The sequence below is a fragment of the Fusarium redolens genome (genome assembly GCF_020744475.1).
Source record: "Fusarium redolens strain MPI-CAGE-AT-0023 chromosome Unknown BKA55scaffold_3, whole genome shotgun sequence".
In the NCBI taxonomy this organism is placed as follows: Eukaryota; Fungi; Ascomycota; class Sordariomycetes; order Hypocreales; family Nectriaceae; genus Fusarium; species Fusarium redolens.
The window spans coordinates 226,403-245,257 of NW_025763666.1; the positions used below are offsets into that span (position 1 = coordinate 226,403).

Sequence of the window (18,855 nt, forward strand, 5' to 3'; positions counted from 1 at the left end):
ACGGAACTTTCACGATGTTTGTCTTGCATTTGTATCTTTGTTTAATCAGTCGAGGGGCGTCTCTTGCATTGGAATATCTTCCGAGATCGCCCACGACTCAACTGCTTTGTGACTAACACGTGGGGCTTCACGACGATAACCATCCGGTGAAATGACCATGTGAGAATAATCTCTTACATGTGTGATAGCCACGCTGTTGTTTGATTGCCTTCATTCAATGATTTAGAGGAATGGTAAGCCAACCAGTGATGGATGTGAGGGTCAAAGATGCCGTTAACCGAGCTGAGAGCAACACGACGAGGGCATTTACTCGGTATGATTTAGAGTTCTTTGCCATTTCGGAAGCCTTGAGGGCTGCTTTGAAGTCAAAGCAACGCTCTCGAAATATTATCTGGCTATCTGTCATTCTGTTCAGCGAGCTGAGGGCTATCAACCTGGGACACGCTCGTGAGAACGCTTGCTGCTCAGCATGTTCAAGCACCATTCTTTCATGTGCTAGCTCGACGGCCCAAGACAAGTAAAGCACATCAGACGACACTTGCAATTCATTGACAGACACAGCGATTTCGATGCCCAGTGTAGGCAGCGTAATTACTACTCAGTTCCTAAGGTATTTCTGATGTAGTACCTATAACCAAGAGCCCATCCATCGTCCAACAACGCCAATCCAACAGTAATTATAAAACAAAGCAAGTTTAAAGGGAGCTTGCTCCATCAGAGACTTCTAGTCATCCCCAACCTGCGTAGCCCAGAACGCCTGATCCTATCTCTTTGTTTGTTACTTGACTTCCTGTGCAGTGGGCTGTACAGGGTCGTTGATTTCCATATCTAACGGTTCATTGTCCATCCATCCAGAAAAGTCTTCATCATCGTCTGCTGCTGCTGAAGGGGCAGGCGTTGCCACTATAGGACTGGCTGCTTTTTCGTCTTCTTGCACAAGTGAGGACTCGTTTGTGATCATTGAGGGAGGATGAGATGTTCCACTGTCTGTCACTGTTTGTTCATCGCTTGACGCCCAGACTTGATGGTTTGCAGGGTCATCGCCTGATGGTGTGGCGGGCTGAGAGTCCTCTGGAGCAGCCACGACGAATACATTCTGTCCATTGTCCGGCTCAGGTGCGTGGCTCTGTCTACGTCGTCCACGAGAAGGTAAAGGAGGACGGTATTCACCATGTTGCTCATGCTCATGCTCAGGATGGTTTTCGTGGTGAGTCTCGAGAGATTCTACCGAGTTATGTCCAGGGACTGGCTTCCTTGTAGGAACACTCGTCGGGGGTGCTATCCGCGTCATGCCATTTGTAGGCTTAGGAAGAGGTGTTCCCGGAGGAGGTAGTGGCTGGCCTCTTCCCATGGGCTGACTGAGATCAAGATGGTTTGCTTGTTCCGCCTGTCTTCGTGCTTCCTTGTGTCGTTGATAGGCATTCCAGCCCCATTGTTTGGCCTGCAATGCTGCATTCGAAACAGCCGCGAGCGTAGTCTGTCTCTGGAGTGGATTATGCTGATGATCTCGAGAAGCTTCACTATAGTCTGTCTCCTCTTCCTCTTGAACAGGTACCTCGGGATGTTCACGGCGTGTAAAGAAACTCCTTCCCAATGACCCTGTCTGGCTCTTGACGGACTCCTTCAAAGAGGCAGCGGAGGATCCTGGTCTTTCATCTGTGTGAGACGAACCAGTTGATGAGGTCGTGTTGCGACGTCCCATGGCAACTGGCGTCTTCTGAGTATCTTCCGGGACACCATTGTTGAGGGCTTCGTTTGCCGATGAGGAAGAGCGTGAAGACCGGTTTGACCGTTGGGAAGCAGATGATGACTCTAAGGGCGCGTCTGCAGTCTGATGGGGTTTGGGAGAAGCGTCGTGTGAGCGCGAGTGCAGAGCAGCCATGTAGTTGGTCGCATGATCAGGGGGTGATGTCGATGGCTTGAAAATATCAGCGTGAGCGGCATCAGTACCCACGATAGGCTGTAGAGACGTCTTAGAGATCTTGGGCTTCAATACTGGGCTCGCACCTGGTCCCTTAGAGTCGACACTGGTTGATGAAGCAGAAGCTTGAGGGTTGGTGCCTGTCCTGCTAAGTCTGCGCCCAAAGAGACCCGTTGGTGGCGGTGTTGCTTCCATAACAGGGATTGTATGGCTCTTGTCCAAAGGTTTAGTCTCCTCTGTTAAATCTGGGTTTCCATCAAAATGGCTGACAGCTGCGACATCTCCTGCTGCAGCAACTATACTCTCAGCATCAGTAGGAACTGTGGCATCATCTCCTTGGAAGATACCGCCTCGCCACTGCTTGTGCTCCGTCTTGAAGAATGGCATATCGTCCCAGAATGGCAATACGACTGTTTCTGCAATAACTTCCTTTATACGGTTCTCAATCTGTCGGAGAATGACAGTATAAGTAATTTGCCGCGCACTAACGATGGGTTCGATATCCATTTCCATCTTGGGCATGCTTTGGAAAGTTACCCAGACTCGGTTGCTTGGTGGCGGTTTGATTTTAAACAAAATATGACCCTCAGCTCTCTTGAGAACAGCTGCGAGAACAAGATTTACTTCTCGTGCTTTGAATCTAGCTCCAAGGTCGATCTTTGCCGTGGCAGCGATTTCGATACGAGCATTTCCTGAGTATTTGACGTCGGCTTCAACGACACATTCTCCTTCGACTGTAAGATCCTTGAGTTTCAAATTCGTAAAGTAGGGTGCTGCCTCGCCGGTGTCGATTCCATTAATGGTGATGTGAGTGAGAAATGAAGGTCGTTTCACCCGCGAGATCTTTTTAGTGAGCTTCTCACGGATAAAGGCCTCAATATCCTTTGTTTTGTTGACTCCCAGAAAGACTCTTCCAAGCAGTGCATTCAACCATCTCGAATGGACGTTCTCTTCCGTAGAGTGAAGCTTTTGGACCAGTGAGATGATGTTCTTAACATCGAAATGCAATGGCTTAGGCACTTGGCCATCCACCCCAAAACTCTGCTCTTGGTTTTTGAGCAGGGCAAAGTAGAAGTCTTCTTTTGCTGAACAGTTTTCAGAAAACAAGAAGAAAGGTTTAGAAACCGGGCTATCGGAGGTCAATTCGGTACCAGTCTGTTTTCGGGACAAACGGATCGCATTTCGCTTGATGAAGAGTTCGCCTTCAGGCGTGACATCGCCACCTGAGTATATACTGATTTCGTGGTATGCCAGAGAAACAACATGCCGAACTTCAACTTGTTCTTCGTCGTCAAATAACATAAGATGGCCATGTCTGGACAAAGGTCAGCGAAGGGATGTGGGGTATGGATAAGCTGCACAAACCTCAATACCACATAGAAAACGTTGCCCGCATTCTTGGGCCGTTGACTCGTACTATTACTATTGTTGTCTAGAGGTCCTGGTGTGGGCTTCCTCTCGAATATGCTCCGGTACATGGTCTGATAGACGCTGGGGCTCGAAGGGGCCACGGTTGTAGATCCCACAGGCGTTGACCGTTCGATAGGCTTCGCATTGATCCCCATGGGCGTGTACTCTCTGCACACAGCGAAGAAGCCGGCGGCTACATCGAGGTCGTTTTCGTGCGCGCGGTTGTCCTTCTTGTGCGACCGCTTAGCGGCCTCGAGGGCGGTTGTATCATCGTCCTTGTCGACAATAGGGCTGTATTTCGGTTCGTTCGCGGTGTCGTCGACGACGGGGGAGGTATAGAATATGAACGCCAGCACAGACACTATCACCAGCGGTATAAAAGTCAATCCGCCGAGGACGTATGCTATGAGAAGAGACTTGAAGCTGGCCATGGCTCCGAATTCCGGAGCCACAAAGGCTCTCTCAAGGGAGCTTTGTGCGCAGGAGGGGCACTATACTACACCCTAGGCTATAGCTAGAGGATACAGCGGGAAAGACGCATCGGATGGAGTGGAAAAGATTAAGGTCGATCAGTTATTGAAGGGAGAAAAAAGTAGTTGACGATGTGAGTTCTTGGTTGGGGGAGACGGAATGATTATACGCGGAGTTAGTTGATAGGCTGGCACTTTCAAGTGAGTGTAAGTGACACCGCTAGAGGCTAGAGGTACCGTAAGGAAGGTGAGGTAAGGCTAGGTACCTCGAGCTTACGGGCTACATACGTCATGTGATGAATCCACTGGCTGACAGGCCTCCCCCGCCGTTCACGACTAGGACAAGGTACCTTGTAGAGCCGACCTATTCACGGAGAAAACGGCAAAAGAATGAAGGAGCTTCAGCGGGTCTCATGGATAAATACAGTTATCAGTCACTAATATTCTCATTATTACATCCAGGAAATGAATATCTCCAAAGCCCCGTACATCGCGTGAGGCACGGTTCTCTCAAGTCTAACAGGATACTTGATCTGGCAAAACTAATGATCGCCGTAGAAGCACTAATTCTTCGATGGGAATAGGCTGAACTACGTACCGAACTAACAACCATGAAAGTCGAGGCCGGTTTTGCTGGGACCTGAAACTCAAATCTAGTGGAGGCATCACAAGGTCTCTTGTCTTTGGGTGGAGGCTACATATGACCACTTATCAACTGAAATCTGTCCTCGGCCTCGGTTAATAAGTGCAAACAGCTCATAAACTCAACATTTTTATGGTTCAAATGACAATGTTGGGCTGTCTATAGCAAACAAACGAATCATTAGCTTTTAAGCCCGGTACAAGTCGAAATACAGTAATACAATAGATAGACCTCACAACGACAGCATATATCAGTCTAATACGAAAATCTCATTCAGTCATCAATACCCCTCGCCTAGAAATTCTCCAAGCACATCGCGTCTATACGCAAGCTCCTTCTTTTTTGACCACAGCCTCGAGAACAGTACATGAATCAATACTTCTCAGGTGAGCTGTGCTATACTAGACAACACCTGGATAGTAGACAAGACAAAAACTCCTGTAGGTCCGTTCCCAGCTTCCCATGCGCTGATCCGATTGAGAGAGGTCTGCTCAAACAAATAATGTGTTGGCTAAAATGCAGTGTGGTGTGTTGATGTTTTTTGGTGTTTTCCGTCTCCGTCGATAGTAGACTCGATCGGCAGATCTAATTGTGGTTGATTGGTTGTGATTGCGTTTGCATACAGTATTATAAGAAACAAAGACAAAGTAGGAAAGTTTGACAGGTCGTAGCCGGTGTTTGGCTGTAGTAAGGTGATTATAGTCTTTTGGGTGCAGTGCTCCTGGGTTCATTGTCAAGGACGCGCAGCAGAAAAGTCAAGAAAATCATAGGTCTCGTGAAAGTCCGTGAAGGATGTCGGTCGTAACAGTTGGTGTTCGCCATACAACAGTGTATTGCTCGAAATGGTGTTCTACAGGTAATGGAATAAATGTGTAGGTGTATGAGTCTGCATGTGCTTAAACTCGAGAGCGTAGAGAAGACATAGTAGTATGAGAGTGTGTAAGTCCTGGGTGAGAGTGCGTGTGAGTGCTGTTGCCATGACGGCCTCGCTTAGAGAAATGGTGAAGAGTTCCAACATCGTGTTTGCCTAGGGCGCTGTTAGCATATGTACTCTCATTCTTGTAACCACATAAACTTACCATCGCAGCATGCTCGAACATTCTCGAGGCGGTCAGCCTCCCTATCCTGCCGCTCGATGATCTCCCTCACATCCTCGGCACTATCGTGTGCCTCGCTAGCTTCATAAATGTTAACGTTATGGGCACTACCACGACCGCGACGGCTTGTGAGTGTGCCAGACAGCTGGCTTCCCTTCCAATAACCACTCAATTTGCTCAGCGTTCCAGTGGGACGTTGTGGCTGAGCCTTGGGTGTCAGAGTTGGAATGTTCATAGACATACCAACTGCAGGCGACTCATTACGGGTTGTTCGAGAGTTGTAAGACGACAGAGAGGGGGGTGCTCCAGGTCGTGTTCCGTTAGCCGCGCGCTGACCAAACTGGGGGTTGAATTCATCAACATCCTCTCGAGTGAAGTTCTCCGCCATGTCCTCGACATTAGCTTGTTCATTGTTGGTGCGGAGAAGCAGGTACGAGAGAGAGTTGAACCAGGTCTCGTGTCGCTGTCCGGTTGCGCAAGTGAACTTGATGGTTCTGCCAGGAGAGATGATGACCAAGCTCTTACGATGGAGTCCAGGAGGACTGGGGTTATCGTCAGTAACGACACGCACAGCCTCGATAGGAACACTCTTGGCCTTTAGCTCAGTGCGACCGGCGGTTGAGGGGTCTCGGTCGCTCCAGTAAAGAGTTCTGGTGTAAGGGTGAACCCAGAAGTAGCGGCGATGTCGGTTCTCTGACATCTCTCCACGACCTGTCTTACGAGTGTACTTCCACAGATACTCACCGATCATGGTCTGGGTGATAGCCTGGATCATGCGGGGGTCAGTGTTGGGTCCGAACCCAGAAGGATCCATGCCCATCTCGCCAGGACGCATGTTAAATCGAGTGTCAAGCTCTGAAGCGAACGAGGATACAGATGACTTCCTAGATGCTGCTGTATGCTTCGATGGCGATTGTCTTCCGAGCTCACCGTAGCTGACAGGATTTCGGACAGTACGCTGTGTAGGCGTGGCACGAGCTGTGGATGCTGGTGAGGCGGCCCTGTTTCCTGGTGTGGTTGGCCTCTGCTTAAGCGCGGAAGCAGGCCAAAGAGGTGGTCCCATGTTGTTCTGGGTGCCGTGAGACGAATGGGATCGCGCAGCCTCGATGACTTGGCGGTGGTTTGCAGGCAGAGGAGGGGCATCTTGGATGGATGCTCTACCACTTCTGGAGCTACCAGGGCGACGGATGGGACTGGTGTTGAAGACATCATCGGTGTCACATTCGTGTTGGCTTGGAGTCTCGAACATCTCCTGTGATCGGCGAATTCGGACCGTGCCAGAGGTACCAGTGGTTCCCGGAGTTCCAATGCTGGCCATCGACAGGCTCTTCTGATGGCTGAAGGCAGGCTGAGCACGAGCCTTGAACATGGCATCAATGACATCAGCCGTGAGAGATGTCTGCGCACCCTGGTCGTTCATAATAACTACAGGCTTGTCGAAAGGTCGCTCGGAGTCCGGAGTGGCAGGCTCAGGAGTATCGCTAGGAGATTGGCCGTTCTCATCCTCAACCATGAGAGGCGATGACCCTTGATCAATGCTGCGCTGGTTCTCAGGTGTTCTGGGCACATCCTGCTCAATGAAAGGTGACTTCATATCGCGGGGCAGAATAAATCCGTCTCTCTTAGGGGTTCGAGGAGAGACAGGGAAGGTCTCGACAGACTCGATGTTAGAGAATCCGAAAGCCGGGAGCGTAGGTGTCTTGTAGACAGGGCTGACAGGCTCGACACCCTCGGTCGCAATCTCGGACATGACCAGAGTAGGAGGGAGGGGAAGAGGCTCATGAACAGGCTTAACGTTCTCAGAGGTGATACCAGACAAAGCCAGAGATGGGGCAGGCTCAGATACAGGCTCAACATTCTGTGTAGATAGACCAGAAAACACGAGGGTAGTGGGAGTGGGAGGGAGCTCCTCACGAGGCTCGCAGCCCTCGGCATAGATGGAAGACATGTTGAGTGATGGCTTGTGAACCACCTTCTCAGGCTCGTTGATGGGCTCAACGGATTGAACAGCAATGGATGAGAGAGCCAGATCGGGAGCAGGGAGATCACTTGGCTCGACATATTCTCGCTGGATGGCAGAGATGGTCAGCTCAGGAGCCGACTCGAAAACCGGCTCGACCTGTTCACCATGAATTGTCGAGATGGTGAGTTGAGAGATGGTTGGCACGGGTACCGGCTCAGCGATAGGCTCGACTGCCTCACCGACAATGTTAGACATAGCAAGCTCGGGTGCCTTGCTAGCGACAGGCTCGACATTCTCTCCTTGGATAGCAGAGAAGCTCAGAGCGGGAGCTGGAGGCAGAGAGGGAGCGACAACAGCCGGGATAACAGCTTCGGGCTCAGGTTCCGCAACTGGCGCAACGTGCTCGCTTCGAATGGTAGACATAAGAAGCTCAGGAGCAGGAACAGCGGGCTCGGAGATGGGCTCAATGTTCTCTCCCCTGATGTTGGAGATGCTGAGCTCGGGGTTCTTGTGGGCGATAGGCTCGACGTGCTCGCCAATAATGGAGGACATGGACAGAGCCGGAGGTGGTGGCATGAACATGACAGGCTCCACAGGTGGCTCAGCAATCGGATCAACAGTCTCGGTTGAAATGGTGGAGAGGCTCAGGGCTGGAGCTGGAATCTCAGGCTCTGCGATGGGCTCAACCTGTTCGGTGACGATGGTAGTCATGGACAGATCGGGCAGAGGCACCTCGGGCTCGGCCTTAGGCTCGAGGCTATGAGCCACGATACCAGACAAGCTGAGAGCAGGAGGAAGGATCACAGGCTCAGCGCGAGGCTCAAGCTCTTGAGAGATGATCGAGGTCATTGTCAGATCAGGAAGACTCTCAGGCTCGGACACGGGCTCAACGCTCTGGTTAGAAAGAGCTGTGAGAGTCAGTGCTGGAGGAGTTGGAACCACTTCAGACTCCAAAACAGGCTCAACCTCCTCAGATGCGATCGAGGACATGGTCAAGTTGGGAGGCAGGATGGGTAGCATAGAGGGAGGAGCTGGGAACAAGGCCAAGTTCTTCTCCATGTCGGGATCGTGCTGAGCACCAGCATCACTGTAGACCATAGAAATTGGCCTGGAGTCAGCGAGGCTGTCGTATGCCCAAGAAGGAATACGACGATCACGATCGCCAGATGGTCCGATTGAGGAATGCATGGAAGCACGTCGGATCGCTGCCACGACACTAACAGGGGACTCAGCGAAATGCTCGTCTCCATCATCCGTCATAGCATCAGTAGTAACCATCTGAGACGTTCCAAGGCCAGAAAGTCTGGGAACAATCTTCACAGGCTCAGTCATCATACCACTATCCACCATAATAACCTTGGGCATGGGAGGTACCGCAGGTCGTGGTGATGATCCCCGGCGAATAGAACCGGGAGTCATGGAGCGAGCGCGCATGCGGCTGGGTGTACCAGGACCGGCTGAGTCGTCGTCACTACCGCCGAAATCTTGCAGCTCGGCAAACAGGCTCTGGCCTCCGGCCTGGGGTGTTCCCTCTCGGCTGCTGGCAAAGCTAACGGGGCTGCTTTGGAAAGTAGGTTCCTCACTAACTTGTCTGGAGCGGTTGAAAATGCTACGGCTCATACGGAAGCGACTGCTCCTTTGAGAACCAATAGTGCCAGTTGGCGTCTTGGTGTATGAGTAGTCGTCCTCGTCGCCAGAAGTCGATGCAGTGCTATGCAGTGAGTTGCTGCTTGCATGACGAGTGAAGCCGGCAGGAAGTCGTGGAGCATTCTTCATGCTACCAAAGCCTCGGGTCGTACCCTCAGTCTCTGTATCATCGCTGCCTGACATTTCCTCGGCCCCTGTTTGGAAGTCCTCGGTCTCAGTACCACGCTCATTAGCAGTCTCAAATGCAGACTCGCCACCTTCATTAGCGGTTTCGAACTGCTCAGAATCCGTTGGGTGAGAAGTCTCAATACTGGGGAGAATAGTCTGGGTGCTGTTGCTGAGAGGAGACCTAGAGTTCATTGGCGAGACAGAGGCACGAGGAGAAACATCATGCTGGTCCTCCCACTCGCCGTCGTCAGTGATAACCTCTTGTCTGCTAGAGCGGAATGATCCAAGCAGACGGGGAGGCTTCTTGAATTCCTTAGACTCCTTAACACGAGATTTTCGGTGGGGCTTGTGTTCACCAGCATCGCTTCGTGCTTTCTCGAGATCATCGCGAAGGTCCTGGATGATGCGTCGAAGCTCAAGCTTTTCGGTCTTCTCACGGTGGAGCAGACCTCGTTGACTCTGGATGGTTCGCTGAGCGTGGGAAAGAGATGACTTCATAGTCTCGGTCTCAAGCATGGCATGGCGGGGAGTGCCCTTGATAGGGGACACTGGCGGTGAATGCTCGGGAGTGAGATGGTCGGCAGATGATTCAAGATCGTCGTCGCTGGCGCGGATGGTAGGCTCCAGTTCTGTGACAGTTCGTCGCTGAGATGCGAAGGCCCTGGCAAGCTCCTGGTTCTGTCCAGTAAGGTCATCGATTCGGCGTTGCATAGCAGCACGTTCGCCCTCTGCCATGGCAATATTGCGCTTGACAGTACCAAGCTCAATATCGTGTTGCTTGACGGCAGCGGCATGTTGGTCAATCAATCGTGCGTGGTGCACCTTGACTTCATCAAGTTCTCGCTGAATAGTCACTTTTTCCGTCTTGATGACATTGAGAGACTGAGTGAGCTTCTTCTCACGATCCAATGCTTCCTTGTGCTGAGCAGTGAGCTCTTGCAACTTGGTCTCAAGATTCCAGTTCTCCTCCTTATATCGATTCTCGCTCTCATCAAGGGATTTGAAGCGTTGCTGAAAACCCTCTGCTTCAAGCTCAAGTCGTGCCTTTTCAGTTTTGAGATCCTTATTCTCTTCGTCTCGCTCGGCGAGAACACCTTGCAGATTACGAACTTGCGCGATGAGAGAAGTACTAATTTCGGCGGCGAACTCGATATCGTGAACTCGGTTGGAGGGCTGGTTGCGAATCTTGCGATTAGGCACGGTCAGCTTCGTAGGCGAACCTGTTGCTTGACTCTCGAACTTGGATGGGCTAACAGATCGCTAAAAATAAATGTCAGTCAACTGCAAAAAATATTTAGACGCTGGGAAAGCGAAAGCGACATACTCTACCACCCTTGTTCTCGGGCGCGAAAGGTGAATTGGGGTTGACTTCATTGCTAGGAACTCTTTGCTTGGGCAATAAATTCCGGGCGGACTCTCGAGTTAATGTATTAAACTCCTTCTCGATGCCAACCATTCGCTCGCGAAGCTCTTGTGACAGTTCCTCCTCGCTGTTCACCTTCTCAATCTCCTTCAGTTGCTCGGTGAGTTGTTTGCGCTGGAGAACCAAGGCATTACCCAGTTTTCCCGCCTCCTCAAGGCGACGCTCGGTCTCTTGTAAATGAGCAGCGAGAGCTCGCTTGGCGGATTCGGGAGAAGCAGGACCAGTGACGAAGAAATCATGATCGTAGTTCGAATATCGGTGGTGAGCGGGCACCGGCGCGGGCGCAGGCGGTGTTGTTGTGATAAAAGGGTCATATTGCGCTGCGCCGGGAGCGGGCAAGCTTGGCTTGTCGGAAGCCAGTGAAGAAGCCATGATTGCAGAGCAAAAGTGGCCCTCTTCCGAAGAGGGCAAGGAAAACTTCCTCAATCACGCCTTGAAACCATCAAGATACGCAGACGGACGACGTAGCAGGCCCGTCGCAGGGGTGATGGCTCTGTATTTGTGGTGTGTTGAGAGTTTCGAACGTGTTGTGCTGGCTAAATGAAGCTGGGGTTGTGTTTGTTGTTGAAAGACGGGGTACAGCACCTGTTAAAGTACCGGTACCGTAATAGATTAGACAGACCAGTCAGATTGCAGCAATGCCACCTGCAGGGAGAGTGCGTAAGATTGGAGCTAAGGTGCTGTAAGAGAGCAGACCCGGCTGCGAGAACAAAAAATAAAGACAATTCCCACAGAAAAAAAAGAACTTATTATGGAAGAAAAAAAAGTGAAAGTGAAAGGCGATTCAGACCGTAATAGAAAAAAAGAAGCTTTCAGTAGCAAAAAGAGAGTTCAAAGAATGAGTGTAATGCAGCGCAAACGGGAGAAACCTCGAAATGTCGGTCGGTCGTCGAGAGAAAATGGGATTGGAAATGCCCAGATTTGCGGGTGAGAGTGTGTCCAAGTCAACAACACTCCTTAGTCAGGTACCGCAAAGCAGAGCACACACGCGCACAACGCACAAGCAGAGCAGAGCAAAGCACAGGCAGACTGCACGACACACACACAGTGGGTTGTACCAAGACCAAGACCAGTAATTAGTGGGAATTTACCCCTGTTGACTCTGGTTCAAGCGTCGCACCTCTGACAGACCAAGGTAGTTGTGGTATTTGGAGCTTCTGGTGCTGGCTCCTGGAATGTTTTCCCGACGACTTATGCGACAGCGATCTTATTGCTCATTCCCGAGTGGAATTGGCAACTCAGAGTATCTCCAACGGCCGAAAACGCTTGTTACCGCTCGAGGGGCGTTCTGTTACCAATGCAACCAAGCCAACGGCGACAAAGGAGGCGCAGGCAGAGTTTCCCAGCAGTGACGTGGGCGTTTGTTGAAATTGACGCGGAAAAGAAACGACGAAGAAAAAGAAGATGAGTCCAGACTCGAGAGAGCGCGACAGCGAGAGATGTTTGTCTGGTGCGCGCTGGTACCTGACCCTCAGGTGGAGTCTGCTCCGGCGACAAAGTCTCTTTTCAATTCCAGAGTGGACTGGGGTGGATCGACTGATTTCAAGGGCGGGCGGCCTGTGACGTTTTCGCCCTTGTAAAAGGGTCCGAGGTTGGCTGAAATACGAAGCAGTAGGAAAAGGAATTATGCAGATACACTAGTGATTGAGAGACGTCCGTCCGTAACAGTGAAAGTTGAGCAACAAGAACTGCTGAAGGAGCAAGTTCTTTCAAAGAGTCGCGTCGAAGTCGAAGTCGAAGTCGAAGTCGAAATCGATTGTCCTTGAGAAAAAAGAATAAAGAATGGATGGCCCCGTGACGGTGACCTAAAAGACAGGACAGTATCGAAAGGGGGACGACGATGCCGAGTGATTGGTAGAGGGCATCCAAGACTGAGGTCAAGTAAACGCGCCGTCTGTTTTCCCTTTGTTTCCGTTCCGTCTCCTTCGGGGCTATCGCCTATCGCCCGTCGGTATCGCTGGTTTTTGCTGTTGGGTTAGTATTACGAGTATGAGGAGAAGAAAAAAGAGAGAGGTCGAAGACGAAAAAGAGAGAAGGGATTAGGATTACTTTTGTGAAAAAGTATTTGAGGATACGGTCAGGTAAGGAGAATGGAGAATTGACTGGGGAACAGCTGCTAGCTCAGGCCAGGCCCAGGGTGAAGCGAGAAGTGAAGCTGAGCACTCTGATTCCCTCTCTTTCTTCTTTTTTCGGGTCTGTCTAGGTATCTAACTTCACTGAATGACGAGGTTTGAACAAGGAAAAGGCTCCAGTTTGTAGGCTGTGCGTTCATGGGAATCTAAGCAGCCTGGGCTATCTACAGTGAATTCCTCTGTGAATGACCGAATGTTGCTATTCCTAGCTACCAACCAGCTATGGATTGGATGACTTGCGGTATACAGGCCCTTTTTGCTTTAGCGGTTCTGCACGGTACCTGATGATTTCCGCTGTTTTGCCCCTGCGTTGTTAGTACCTGCGTCGAGCTACGCTGGCTACCGAGATGTCCATGGACAAGGGACTTGACCTGCTGACTGCAGTGCGCTGCAGAACCTCTCAAGTCTTGGCTTCTTCTGTTTGGAGTTGCTGAACCGGGAATGAGAGTATCAATGACTGGGATGAACGTGGAGTCTATAGTGGAACGTGGAGAGTGGGACGGCCGTGAAAGACACCGCATTATTGATTGATACAGTAGTAGCTAAAATCTCACTTGTCTCTGGATGATACATAGCTCGATCTGCTAGTCAGGCTGAGCTATTCATTGTTTGTTTTTGTTCCGATCCTGTTTACTCAATGCATTGTTTGTCTCGATGTTGCTTCTTATCAGCTTGTTTGCGTAAAGTATCGTACCCAATTCTGCGCCTGAAATTCCATGGCAAGGACCTTCAAAAGGTCTGTGTTCCAGCTTCGAGAAGGGGTCAGACAAGGATATGCTTATTGGCTACGTAACGAGCGGGCTTGATTTACAATGCTACTGTAGGCTACCCGCTATGCTCATCCCAGCTTTATTCTCTTGCTGTCATGCGTGAGTGGACGAATGAAAAGATTATCTGCATCTACAATCAGCCAACGGACAGTATGTTTCGATATCGATACAAACATTTGCACTCTGCATGCGGTTTGGAAACTTCAACACCAGCTATGATAGGTCCAGTCTGATAAACCCTCAGGGCAGCCTCGACTTAAGGCGTTCGCGATGGCTTTTCATCATCGTCAAGAGCTGCCACACTTTCTTTAGTCGCCGTTAGGCAAACGCCTCACATCAAAGACAGAGCTTCCAGCCCGCCCATCGAAGAATTCAATGCCGCTAGCAGAACCGCCAACTCATCAGCACGAGCCAAAATCTTGAGTGATCATCCGGTGTTGGGAACTCAATTGTAGACATTTTCCTTGTTTACTCAACATGTCTCTGTAGCAATGAGCTCAAGATGCATTGCTACTCTCGAGGTGTCATCTGGAGCAAGGCTGCGGGGTTTATGCAAACGATAGTTATGGGTAGGGCATGATTAGCTTGCATGTGCATGCAGTAGCGGTTGTGAAGCTCGAGGAGAGTAGCCTGGAATGGTTGAAAACAAACAAACAACATGGCGCGATTCGTGATATTGACTTTTGGTCAGATACAAGCAGTCAACAACACGACACCATCACCAACCACCACCAGGAATTGATTATCTAGTATCACATGCCGTCATCACATCATCAATAAGATGCGCACAAAACGAAATCCAATAAGCGCCCAGATTTCTCCAACGGTCCGCATAAACACCCTCATTCATCTCATTTCTCTGCCAAGGTTGTCCTTGACCAGGGTCTCCTCGGCCAATTACGCTTAGCTGCCAAACCTTGTTAGTTAGCGGAGACGATTGACTAACTAATTGGCATTGCAAGCTTTCACTTTTTGCCCTCTGTCGGTTACTTTTCCCAACAAGAGATGAGATGTGATGTGATGTGATGCTTGCTTGATCAGATCTGGATTTGGAGCTGCCCGCGATCGATCCAGACCGTGTCCAAAAATAAAATAGCAGAAACTAAAAGAAAGTTTTCTTTTGCCTGCATTGGATCTTTTTGGTTATGTAATTCTCAGCTCCGTTTGGTTAATACGACATGCATTGGTTCTGAGCTATCGTTTGGCGTCTTGGCCAATTGCAGCTCTGTGGGCAACTCCTCTACAGACACGTCAGAACTAAGCCTCACATCTCAATATCGCTTCCATGCACTGCTTTGACGATGGCCTCTGCTGGTGAATCATAGTTCATGTATCCTGCGGGAGAAAGGGGTTTCTGATGTAATAGAGACCATCGTTGGACAATGGAGTGAGTACTATACGTGTCATTTATGTTTCTGTGACAATGTGTTGAAGTAGCATCTGTCGCGTCAAACGAAGATATCAACAAAGATTGCGGCAGTTAATTTCATACAAGCAACTGCCTAGTAGTCAAAGGGCGATAAGCTCCAGTACTTAGACATAAGTTAAGTCGTCTGCCTTGATTCGCCTTAAACTCCAATTCAAAGAGTGACGCTCGATTCTCTGAGCTTCAAATACATGGGTACAGGGTAGCAACTTCGACTCATGATCGTCGAACATATCAGCACATAAAATCACACAATTCATTCAGGCTCCCAGGGGAAATAGAAAGAGTACAAATGGCTTTGAATTAAAAAAAAAAATACGTCTTGGTCACAGGGCTTCCCCTGCTTGGCTGAATATTTGCCCTCAGTGAGGCTGCCCATGACTTAGGAAAATCAGGGTCTAGGTGCCAGAAACTCCAGGTCTGTGCAAAAACCCTATTTACAGAATGCAAAATTTGCTGTCTAAATAAATGATCATGCAGTATGCCCCATGTTTAAGCCGAGACAAGTAATCTGAATTTACACGTCTTGCAAAGCACTAGGTTCATCATCAATCTCAAAATGCTCTACCATAGAATATCGTCAACGTTAACTCTTAATGATATTATGCTACATATTCAATGTTTCAAGCGTAATCTAATGATATATACACGGGCTCAGCCAGAACTCCCATCACCCTGGATCTTAGACAAGACTTTCACGGACGTCAGTTATGTGCTGGCAACTCAGCCCGCCCATTATAGCCCTGCAACGGAGTCCCAGATAGCTCTTGTGGAGTTTGAGGCTGATATTGATACCCCTTCGAAGCACACACGTACTGAGATTGTTGCCGAGCATCCGTCATCGAGTTGTTACTCAAAGATGGCTGTTGCTCGCCCTGCTTGGCAGCCTTTTCGTTTCTGCGCATCTTCCAAAAGAGATATATAACAGCAACAGCCATGATGGCTCCAACACCGACACCAGCCCCAATTCCTGCCTTTGCACCAGTGGAAAGCCCTGCAGGTGCTTCAGATGACTCTGATTTGCCCGGCTCAGAACTGGACGGTAGAGATGCGTTGCTTGTTGTGGTGGATGAAGAAAAAGCAGAGGCTGTCGAAGATGCGACATCTGTTGTTGCCGATGCGGTTTCGGTCGTGGACTTGCCACTAATCATTGTACCAACAACGTCATATTGAGTCGCCTTTTGGTTCCATGTCGCCCAAACTTTTGGGTCAGATGGGAATACATTGAATCTGCCAACGCCGCTGTTGCAGCAGTTGGTATTGTGGTCGCAACAATAAGACGTGTCACTGTTTGTAATGTTGGAGCATTAGATCAGGTCAGTCCCTCCTGTGTCAGCGCCTGGGAAGAGTAAGTACAACTGTGCGATATCTTTTGTCTGATCGTCACCCACCCAGGCAGAACATAGCACACTCGGGTGATGCCCAGTTCTTATCCGTACATGAACCTCGCACGGTATTTCCATCGGCCCCGATGCATAGCTTGTTCGATAGACATACTGTCCCTAGGCCTCCCGAGCAACAGACACTCTGCTTTGCATTGGGATCACAAGGGTGGTCTTTGGCTTCGATGCCGTTGGGATAGTAACACTTGTTGGAGGCGAAACATAATTGGGAGAAGGTAAGAAATAGGAGAGAAAGGAGGAAACTTTTCATCGTGATAATCGACTTGCATAACAGTACAGAGAAGTGTGTGTACCATGCAGGGAAAAGAAGCACAGAGTTTTGAGGGAAAATTGGGTAGAAAGGATGAAGAGAAAACTAAAGAGCGACCCAACAGATCAGAGATTAGACTCATGCAACAAATCGTCTTTAGGTCTGTTGGTTACACCAACCTTGGCAGTTCAAGGGAGTGTATGAGAAGCTGCACGAAGCCGCTGGTCTAGTGTTATACAGAAATAGACGCTCGCTGGCTGAGCCAGCAGTTATCGTTCCAAGGAATTGTCCCGATCATCACTTGGCTTTGGGACATTTCTAACGAGGGCTGAAGTTATGTTGGTTGTAGATTCCACATCATACCATATCATGAACTCTCACTGGTGTGTTGGTTGAAGATAGTTGTGGTTAAATGGTATCCTATACCGGGCGGCAAGAGAGGATCGATAATTGGCTGCAAGGCGCTTCACCCGACACGGCCGGAGACTCGGCCCCACACCGATTCAGGGGTCCATCCATCGCCGCGATTAATGGCGACAGGGCTGAAATTGTCTTATTGTAATTCTGCCCGAAGCTGATCGCATTCTGTCGCTTCAACTCCCTTCAACTCATTGAATCAGTTTGGCCACGATGTTATCACCGGCTCTTGCGCACCGAAAGTGTGTCTACACTGCCTCGATAGCCGTCGTGATCGTCATCTTTTTAGCTGTCAACTACGCATATAGTGGCAGGATAAGACGTTAGTTGTTCGCACACACTCATCCTGGGTTGTTTGCTAATGCACATGATAGCAAGCAGCTTAGCTAAAGAAGACCCATTGCCTACGGCTCCTGTCACTCTTCAACAGGAACCTTTTCCACACAAGATATGGCAAAGTTGGAAAGACGACACAGAGAATCCAACTGATAGAACGGTTGGCTTTCCACATCAATGGCGTGTAGTCAATCCAGATTGGCGGTACGAGCGCATTACTGATACCAACAATGACGCCTATGTTCGCGACCGATTTGATGCCAACATCTTAGACGTATTCACAAGCCTGCAGGATCCAATTCTCAAAGCCGATTTCTTGAGGTACCTGATACTGCTGCGCGAAGGTGGCGTATGGGCTGATATCGACGTTTACCCGCATCAGCCAGTATCGAAATGGATCCCAAAACAGTTTCAAAGCTCAGTGAATCTTGTCGTTGGAATAGAGAATGACCATCACAAACAGCCCATCTGGCCTGGCTCTCCGTACTCCGTGCAGTTATGTCAATATTCGGTGTTAGCCAAGCCAAATCATCCTGCCATCAAGACGCTCGTGAGCCAAGTGGTAGAGGATCTCAAGAAGCTTCTTGAGTCCAAGCAGCCCGGGGAGGCAGTTTCTTTTGAGGACGTCATGTCGACTACTGGACCATTTGCTTTCACAAAAGTTCTCATGGACTATTTCAAGGAGTCCACAGGCGTGGAACATACCGGAGATGAACTAGATAGACTTGAAGAGCCTCGATTGATTGGTGATGTGCTTGTCCTGCCAAAGGATAGCTTTGGATGGCTGCCCCAAGAACACACTCATGATAAAGGAGACCCAATCATCCTCGTTGAGCATTTATTTATCGGATCATGGCGAGATGGTCATCCTGGATGATGCAGAAAGGCGACATATATGGGGGCGTTGGTGATATTATGGGAGACATTCCGGGCGTTATGGTAATTCGAAAATGTCTAGGGGCAACCAATAAGAGATCATTTTTATATACAACAAAACACCCTGGGGTTTCAATTTAAAGAAGGATGCCAATTTGAGGTACCTCTACTGATTGATAGATCATATCCTCGTAATACTGAACGATATGGGGTATGTGCATCCTGGATGTTGGCCCTCAAATGGATCCATTCTCACCGAGGATGAACTACATTTCAGTGAAAACAACGAGTTCAAAAGGAAAGGATATAATCGAGGTCTCATATCGAATAAAAAGAAAAAAGACTTGGCAATTGCAAAATGACGTTGTTCAAGTTTGACTGGTCCCGACTCTGACACCAACGCTACGCGCAGTCACATGATCATTTCTAGATCCCTCCATCTTGCAGTTAAGAAAGTTTGATTTCCAATCTCCAACGGTCGCATTCAAAAACCACCCCCGTCA

At 49.5% G+C, this 18,855-nt stretch overlaps 4 protein-coding genes across 4 annotated transcripts; 1 reads left to right on the forward strand and 3 right to left on the reverse strand.

Moving 5' to 3' along the window:
• Positions 1 to 778: 778 nt before the first annotated feature.
• On the reverse strand, positions 779 to 3,762 carry BKA55DRAFT_503390 (uncharacterized protein; the record flags this gene model as incomplete). Its single annotated transcript, XM_046187004.1, has 2 exons — positions 779 to 3,236; positions 3,287 to 3,762. 2 exons carry the CDS (start codon positions 3,760 to 3,762, stop codon positions 779 to 781), a joined length of 2,934 nt encoding a protein of 977 aa, XP_046053485.1.
• A 1,532-nt stretch (positions 3,763 to 5,294) lies between these two features.
• Positions 5,295 to 11,114, reverse strand: BKA55DRAFT_503399 (uncharacterized protein; the record flags this gene model as incomplete). The annotated part of the gene is given in 4 exon segments (XM_046187006.1): positions 5,295 to 5,471; positions 5,496 to 5,502; positions 5,520 to 10,579; positions 10,644 to 11,114. 4 exon segments carry the CDS (start codon positions 11,112 to 11,114, stop codon positions 5,295 to 5,297), a joined length of 5,715 nt encoding a protein of 1,904 aa, XP_046053486.1.
• A 4,660-nt stretch (positions 11,115 to 15,774) lies between these two features.
• BKA55DRAFT_685241 (uncharacterized protein) lies at positions 15,775 to 16,221 on the reverse strand (the record flags this gene model as incomplete). The annotated part of the gene is made up of 1 exon (XM_046198762.1): positions 15,775 to 16,221. One exon carries the CDS (start codon positions 16,219 to 16,221, stop codon positions 15,775 to 15,777), a length of 447 nt encoding a protein of 148 aa, XP_046053487.1.
• A 1,132-nt stretch (positions 16,222 to 17,353) lies between these two features.
• BKA55DRAFT_502303 (nucleotide-diphospho-sugar transferase) lies at positions 17,354 to 18,353 on the forward strand (the record flags this gene model as incomplete). Its single annotated transcript, XM_046186911.1, has 2 exons — positions 17,354 to 17,462; positions 17,515 to 18,353. 2 exons carry the CDS (start codon positions 17,354 to 17,356, stop codon positions 18,351 to 18,353), a joined length of 948 nt encoding a protein of 315 aa, XP_046053488.1.
• Positions 18,354 to 18,855: the final 502 nt, after the last annotated feature.